Source organism: Triticum aestivum, chromosome 4A (assembly GCF_018294505.1).
Source record: "Triticum aestivum cultivar Chinese Spring chromosome 4A, IWGSC CS RefSeq v2.1, whole genome shotgun sequence".
Lineage (NCBI taxonomy): Eukaryota > Viridiplantae > Streptophyta > Magnoliopsida > Poales > Poaceae > Triticum > Triticum aestivum.
The window spans coordinates 715,014,912-715,023,452 of record NC_057803.1 but is presented as its reverse complement, the minus strand read 5'-3'; the positions used below and the strand labels follow the sequence as shown (position 1 = coordinate 715,023,452).

The 8,541-nt window shown below is 47.9% G+C and overlaps 1 protein-coding gene across 1 annotated transcript; it reads left to right on the top strand.

Moving 5' to 3' along the window:
• The first annotated feature begins 5,032 nt into the window (after positions 1 to 5,032).
• LOC123088306 (7-deoxyloganetin glucosyltransferase) lies at positions 5,033 to 7,054 on the top strand. Its single transcript, XM_044510500.1, has 2 exons — positions 5,033 to 5,665; positions 5,833 to 7,054. The coding sequence occupies exons 1-2, from the start codon at positions 5,134 to 5,136 to the stop codon at positions 6,768 to 6,770; spliced, it is 1,470 nt and encodes a 489-aa protein (XP_044366435.1). The 5' UTR covers positions 5,033 to 5,133; the 3' UTR covers positions 6,771 to 7,054.
• Positions 7,055 to 8,541: the final 1,487 nt, after the last annotated feature.

Here is an 8,541-nt window from a genome sequence, read left to right as displayed (position 1 = left end):
ATTTTGTAGCTCAAACTGTTGTTCCAATTGAAAAACAGTTTTGACATAAAAGATTCGTCGCGGGGAGACCTTCGAAACGAGATCCCATATTGATATGTTCTGATGAAAAAAACTCCGAGTAAAAAGTTATCACACGCTTGCTATGCAAGTTATGACGTCAGTTGTGCATAAGTTATCATGTTGTTTACAGAGAAATTATCGGGGCATAAAAATGATTCGTCCAACCTTCTCTTCACATCCACATGAGTACATGCATTAGAGGGGAAAAATTGGTGTCATCCTAGATTCTCCTTTATTTCAAAACTTCAAAATATTTTACAGCTCAAACCGTCGGTCCGATCGAAAAAACATTTTCACATAAAAAATCCGATGCGGCGAGACCTACAAAGTTATCATGGTATTTGTACGTCAGTTAACGAGTCTAGGGTGCGCATATTACCGTGTTATTTACACGAAAGATATCTTGAGGGGGGTATGTGTTCAAAACAACTTCCTCCCCTTCCTCCCACCCCAGGGTCAAAGTTACCACGGTGTTTGTGCGTGGGGGGTATCATGTATACAGTGTGTATAGTATCATGTTATTTACACGGTATTTATCATGGATATGTTTTTAAACAACCCCCATTCAGGTCAAAGTTGCCTTGGTGTTTAGGCGTGAGTTTTCAGCTTTGTTTTGCGTATGTTACCATGTTATTTATACAAAATCTATTGGGGGATGGATTCAATAACTTTTTCTCCCGGGTCAAAGTTATCACACTGTTTGTGCATAAGTTATCAGGTTTGTGGTATGTAAATTATCATGTTATTTACTTAGAAGCTATCCGGGGTGTATTGTACAATATTTAGCTTGATAAGTACAAAAATAACAATGTTTATAACTATAGTACATCTAGCCTGATAACTATGAAAATAACCATGTTGATAACTATAGTACATCTAGTCCAATAACTACATAATAACCATGTTGATAACTATAGTACATCTAGGCTGATAACTACATAGTAACCACGTTGGTAACTATGCATGGTACATCTAGCCCAATAACTACATAATAACCGTGTTGGTAACTATAACACATAGTAACCATGCTGTGAGATGATGCATCTTGTCCACTCTTAAAAAGTTTGGTGCGGGAGAGGACGGACGTTGGAGATTCCCGGGTCCAAAATTTACCTTGGTTTTACCATTGCAGAGCCCCTCAAATAGAAAAAACCGAATCATGAGAATTTTTTTAGCGCTACAATAGCTTATGAATCATGAGAATATAGAGAAACAATGTGATTGCACAATATAGAAATGTATTTATCTAGCATAAACTGAACTTGAGGCGAACACATATAAGATTCATAAGTCGAACAATTGTATGTAAGTGAAATTGCCATAGTTCAGATAAAATCAACTGAGTTCAGATAAACTCAACTGAATTTTTGTCATAGCTCAGATAAACTGAACTTGAGCCGAAACTTGGATCTATGGTTACGACTCATAGAAAATGTGCAGAGCCGATTTGACTCGTGCAACCGCTCCATGTCTAGATAGGAGCACACCTGTGCAGAGGCCCGACCTGCTTGCGGCACGGAGGAGGCCTGAGCTCGGACGCGCAACTATGTTCAAACCCGCAGATTGGATGACCTCCACCGCATCGGGCGGCAGCTCCCTTCGCATGGCTCCCTTGGTCGTATATTACTCTGTTATTACACACAGAAGTTACCGGGATATATTTTCAACATTCCCCGATGGGTGATAATTTCTATATAAACAAGATAGTAGCTTATGTACCAAAGACATGATAACTTACTTAGCATGGCCTAATAACTTTTTAGCCGATTTTTTTCGTCGGAACATATCAACATGGGATCTAGTTTTAAAGCTCTCGGCGTGAAATTTTTTTTACATGAAAACGATTTTTTAATCAGACCGATGGTTTGCGCTACAAAATATTTTGAAGTTTGAATTTTGAAGAAATATTTGATGACATCGTCAGTTTTGTTGTTATGTGCATGCATATTTAAAAATCAGCTCATGCCAAATCGCTGCGGCTCCCATCGCATGTCTGCAGTTTTGATAGCGACGTGGGAATTGCCCCCGAGCGTATGATCTGAAATGGACGGCATCTAAGATGTTTGGATCTATTACAAAATTCCAGACGGCGGGAATTTAGTTCTCTCGTTTAATTATATTCACTAAATGGCTATAAATGCATTTAGTGACTTAAATATACCAAATGGGCCTAAAACATGCCAATCTTGCACGCGGATCATGGGATGGTATATCAATGAGTGCACAATGTTTTTAAGTCACCCGATGAAGCAGCGGTTGCATCATCTTCAAAGTTGACCGATTCCCTCTTGAAACCACGTTTCCTCCTTAAAGATGGTCCAGTTAACAATTTTTTCTACGCCTTCTCAAATTATTAACACAGCCTCTAAGGCCTTGTACAATGGGAGATGCTTAGGAGAGGTGCTTAGAGAAATAAACCATGCTTTTCTTAAGCATCGGTGCTTATTTGTACAGGATAGACGCTTAACTAAGCGTCTCTCCTGTAGAAATAGGCACCGATGCTTTAGAAAAATTCGGTTTATTTTTCTAAGCATCTCTCTAAGCACCTCCCATTGTATAAGGCCTAAGGATCATATAGTTATATTACAATTATTTAGAATTTCAAAGTTAATAAAATTCATGGTCGGGTCAAGTCATATCACACTTATATTTGGAATTCCTTTCCTTTTCTTGCACAAGACCTAAACATAAACTCAAGAACACAAATAGAATTTTGAATCCGATGTTGCCAACTTTTTCATGCATTTTAAGTTTGATTTTTTATTATATTCACTAAATGCCTCAAAATGCACTTAATGCATATATAAGAAATTAAAGAGGAGAAAGTAAAAAAACAAGTAATGTAGAAAACAACATATCATAAAATAAAAAATATACATAAGAAAAGAAACATGAAAAAGGAGCATAAAGAAGTGTTTGTCGAGTGGAAAAAAAACTCAGCAGATAATTGTTTGTCGAGTGCCGGAAAAAAGCACTTGGCAAAACATTAGTTTGCCGAATGCAAAAGAAAATGTAATCGGCAAATGTCATGTTTTCTTAGTGTCCGACGAAATGCATTTGACAAACAACCTGAATATCATTACAATATTGATGTTGGAGCCGCCGTGCCCTAGCCCTAGCTCTCTCTTCCCTCGCACTGAACTCACTCTCTCCGGCCGTAGCTCGAACCAACGAAGACGAGGAGGAAGGAGGAAGGAGAGATACGCACAAAGGACACGGCGAGGTTTTTCCCGGCGCACGAACGCCGCTGCATTGAGCTCGTACTCAACAACACTCCACGCCATTACAATGATCGCCACCGCGAGCTTTATACCCGGGCCAAGCTGGGCAACGACCCACTCGCTCCTGCCCACTCACGCGCTCCGATCGGCCCGCTCTGCACGCCCCACGACGCGCTCCGCGCGCGCCCTGTGTCGAGCCCTCAACGATCACGCGCTCCCGCTGCGCTCGGATCACGTCCTGACCTAGTCTACCCGCACACACGCACGGTGTCTAACCCGCACAGCCACCCCGTGCACCACAAGCACGCACGCATGCACACACACCCGACGCGCCCGACGCGTCCGATGCGCACCCATAACACGCACCGGCCTCGCACGGCTCGCCGCCGCGGCTTATTGCCCACCACACGCGCCCTAAGCCGCGGCTCAGAGCAAGCCACCGTCCTCGACGCCGTCGTCCACCAGCAGGGTCCGCTCCGCCGCCGGCGCCTTCTTCGGCTACGGGCAGTCGCGCTTGAAATGCCCGCGATCGCCGCACTTGTAGCACCATCCTCGCCGGTTGCCACCGAAGCCCGCAGCCTCGCTGCGTGCGTCGTCGTCGTCCCGCGCTCCGCCTTGACACCGCTCCCGCGCCCGCCACTGTGCCGCCGTGTACAGCAGCTCGCCAGCAGCTCGCCGTCAGTTCGCTCGTCGCCCACCTGTCCACGCCGACGCAGCCGCTCGTCGAACGCCTTCAGGCGCCCGAGCGCGTCCTCGAACAGAAGCATTGACAGATCGCAGAACTGTTCCATCCCAGCAACCGCCGCGTATAGGCGATCTGGGACGCAGTCCAGCAGCTTCTTCACCATCGCTGCGTCGTCAGGGGTCGATCCCAGCCCCGCGTAGACTATAAAATTCGCCCGTGAAGACGTCCAGCGACTCCCCGCCGTCCATCCGCAGGAGCTCGAACTCGCTGTGCAACGTGGCCAGCCGCGCTGCCCTGACGCGATCGGCCCCGGCGAACCGGGCCTTGAGGCTGCTCCAGATCTCCGCGGCCGGTCAACTTTGTCCGGACGTGGTCTACGGATATGATGATATGATGCGGGAGCTGGTCATCAATTATTCAATATTATTCCCAAATTAATCCGATTGGGAGGAGAGAGATGAGAGGCCATGCATTTGAAGAGAGAGAAAAAAGATAAGGACCATGTGGTTACTTTTGGTTGGTTAAGTCGATGTCCGGACTCCAATAGGATACTGAAATCCGTACGTCCGGCTGCTAAGCAAACGTATAAGGGGACCCTCTTAGATGACGAAAACGGTCCAGACACTGTGGCCCATATGTATGGACGAGATTTGAGAGTCGGCTTTGGAGATGCCTTTAGAGTTTAGAATAGCCGGAAATGATGAGTGGTCACGAAATTAGCAAATCCGCCAAACCATTTGACTCGATCTCATGCATGGTTCCGTGTCCTCCCACAACAACAATAATTCATGAAGCCAACAATGACAGATGGGCAGCAGCCAGGCGGCCATTGAAGTTGAGATCGACTGATCCAACTACCCGTGAGCACGTGGAGGCGTTTACACCCCCATGCCCGGCCGTCAGCCTTGTTATGTACTCCCTCCGTTCCTAAATATAAGTCTTTTTAGAAATTTCACTACAAACTACATACGGTTGTATATAGACACATTTTAGAGTGTAGATTCACTCATTTTGATCCGTATGTAGTCCATAGCGTAACCTCTAAAAAGACTTATATTTAGGAACGGAGGTGGTACCACGCACATGTCCAGGAGCTCATGGCCGGAGCTCACCGCACACGGCCACACGCACAAGGTGAGGTGAGGCAGGCTCGCTAGGAAGGAAGCCATGGAGATCGGGTCTCTGGCGCCGGGTGAGAGGCCGCACGCCGTGATGATCCCGTACCCGGCTCAAGGCCACATCACGCCGATGATGAAGCTGGCCAAGCTGCTCCACGCCAGGGGCTTCCACGTCACCTTCGTCAACAACGAGTTCAACCACCGCCGCCTGCTGCGCTCCCAGTCCGCCGACAGGCTACGTGGGCTGCCCGCCTTCCGGTTCACCGCCATCGCCGACGGCCTTCCGCCGTCCGACCGTGAGGCCACGCAGGACATCCCTGAGTTGTGCTACTCTACAATGACCACCTGCCTCCCCAGGTTCAAGGAGCTGGTCGTCAAGCTCAACGAGGCGGCAGAGACCTCCGGCGGCGCGCTGCCGCCTGTGACCTGCGTGGTGGCCGATAGCACCATGAGCTTCGCTCTTGCCGCCGCGCGGGAACTCGGCCTCCGCTGCGCCACACTCTGGACCGCCAGCGCCTGTGGTTTCATGAGCTACTGCCACTATAAGGATCTACTCGATCGTGGGCTCTTCCCTCTCAAAGGTATATATTCATGTCTCTCTCTGTACATACACAGGAAAACCAGCTTTCTTCAACTAGCAAGTAACACATGTTCTTTGGCTGCCTGTGTGCACGTCAAAATTAAAATGGAGGTAACATTTTTTACGGCAAAGGGTGAATTTTATTGACTCATGCCACAAATGGTGCAGAAGAGGCGCAGTTGAGCAACGGATACTTGGACACGATCATAGACTGGATACCGTCGATGCCCAAAGACCTGCGGCTGCGTGACCTCCCTAGCTTCGTGCGCACCACGGACCCCGATGACATCATGTTCAACTTTTTCGTCCATGAGACGGCCGCCATGTCGCAGGCGTCGGGGGTGGTGATCAACACCTGGGACGAGCTCAACACGGACCTGCTCGATGCCATGTCCAAGCTCCTGCCGCCCGTCTATACAGTGGGGCCACTCCATCTCACGGTCCGCAACAATGTCTCGAAGGAGAGCCCCCTCGCCGACATCGGGTCCAACCTGTGGAAGGAGCAGGACGCGCCCCTCCGGTGGCTCGACGGCCAACCGTCGAACTCCGTGATGTATGTAAATTTTGGGAGCATCACGGTGATGTCCAAGGAGCATTTATTGGAGTTCGTGTGGGGGTTGGCCAACACCGGCTACGCCTTCCTGTGGAACGTGCGGCCTGACCTCGTCAAGGGCGACGACGAGACCACACTACCGCCAGAGTTTTTTGCGGCGACCGAGGGGCGGAGCATGCTCTCGACATGGTGCCCGCAGGAGAAGGTGCTGGAGCATGAGGCCGTAGGGATCTTCCTCACGCACTCTGGGTGGAACTCGTCGCTGGAGGGCATATGCGGCGGCGTTCCAATGGTGTGTTGGCCCTTCTTTGCGGAGCAGCAGACCAACTGCCGCTACAAGTGCACGGAGTGGGGCATCGGGATGGAGGTCAGGGAAGAAGTGAGGAGGACTGAGGTGGAGGCCATGATACGGGAGGTCATGGATGGGGAGAAAGGGCGAGAGATGCGACGGCGTGTGCAAGAGCTCCGGGATAGCGCCCTGGCCTCCGCACGGTGTGATGGAAGGTCCATGCGCAATGTTGATAGGCTCATCCACGAGGTGCTGCTGGCTTGAAACAAGAAAATTAAGCTGATAAATAAATGGTTTGGACAGTCTGAAGCGTTTATTAGGATGAAATCAATCCCTTATCAATTTCAAAGTTCCAGTAACTTTTTGAGCGGTTAGTTGAATGGATTACGAAGAATATGTTACCAACATGATGGCAAAATAAAAGTTAATGATCATGAAAAATGAGGAGCTCCTTCCACGCATAATAAGTTATATATGTGGATAATAAATTTTCATTAGACGCTCTGTGCACCTGGACGGAGGAAGTAGCATCATTCACATCTGCATCATACTTGTCTCAGAAGTTGGCCCCTATGGACCGATAACATCATAGCACTATGCCATCTACTTTTGGGCCTGTATAAGTGTGCTTTAATTTGAGTGAGGATTTGGCGCACGCGGGCTGTTGTGCCCCCATTCAATAATGTTGGACCTGCACCCCATGACGGCTAGTATTAGCAGTGCATATTTTTTCGGTTAAAGATGTTGGTTAATGTACGATTGTACACACTTGTATTTCTTATAGACCGCTGGAATAAATACATTATACAAAAAGTTGAAAGCAAACGACGAACTGAGCTCAAATGGTTAGGTTCTTTGTGGTGGAACCTTTCCACGAGGGTTCAAATTCACGTGCGCATTTTCCTAGATTTACTTCAGGCTATTCAGCGATATTTGTTCACTGGGAGAAGACATTTCCGTCGACTATGAGGCGCATGTAGTGACTTCGTCAACCTCAAAAAGTTGTATCTGCTCAAAATTTTCAGAGATGCTCATAAAGATAAGATATGCATGCATGTGTTCATAAGAATGAGTGTATGTGTATTTGTGAGCGCCTCTAATTGTAAGAAAAGCAAATGTGTGTGCCCCAAGAAGTTTAAGCAGGGGTGGAGCCCAATGGATCACGATCAACCTTGTGGCACATGCAAGAAGATATTTTGCTAAAAAAGACATGCATGATGTATTTTCTTTTAATAAAACATGCACGAGGATTGGTGCACCAACTCTAGGAGCGATGATAGTCACACACACACATCACAGGGCATATGTCTTGCTATTAGCGAGATGGAAGTTGAGCTCGCCTACAAATAGCCAGTAGTGTGCCGGCCCACCTCAATTCAAGGTATTCAATTGAATATCCATTATTTTTGTCAAAAACAAGGTATATATAGTGTATACACTATGTCATATAAGGAAAAACGATACTGATACTCCAGAATACCTTTTTTAAGGTGAACTTCAGAATACGTGAGTTAAGCATTTCAGCCAAAAACAGAGGCTAGCCTATCATCCATTTCCCCTCACCACCACCACATGGCCCATTGCCCAAATCGCTGCAGCACGCACTCACACAGCCTCATCGCAACACCGCTCAAGAGCGTTCCCTCTTACCAAGTTTGTTCATGAGAAGCGTGAGTACAATTCAGAAGCGCATGCTCTCGCTAAAGCAGCTTCCTCTCTGTCGATCGGGCGCCACCTGTGGCTAGAGTCTTTGCCGGAAATAATCTATATCCGGTATCCCTATGAACATTTCTCCTTGAATAAAGGTTACAGATTCTCAAAAAAAAAAACACAGAGCCATCATCGCCAGGAAAAAGTCCATCGATCAGATAAGCCGGAGACGAACCGGGAGCGCCCTTCCCCACGTCCACAGTTATGTTCGCACCGCACGGGACACAAGCCGCCAACCACTCGGCGGCCAGGGCCCAGGGCAGGGTTGTTGCCGTCGCCTGATTAGCGATCGATCCTAGGTGCCGGCAGCGGGGACGGCGCGGAC

Coding starts and splice junctions, on each gene's coding strand:
- LOC123088306 (XM_044510500.1), top strand. CDS start 5,134: ATGGAGATCGGGTCTCTGGCGCCGGGTGAGAGGCCGCACGCCGTGATG. Junction 5,666..5,832: donor TGGGCTCTTCCCTCTCAAAG/GTATATATTCAT, acceptor CAAATGGTGCAG/AAGAGGCGCAGTTGAGCAAC.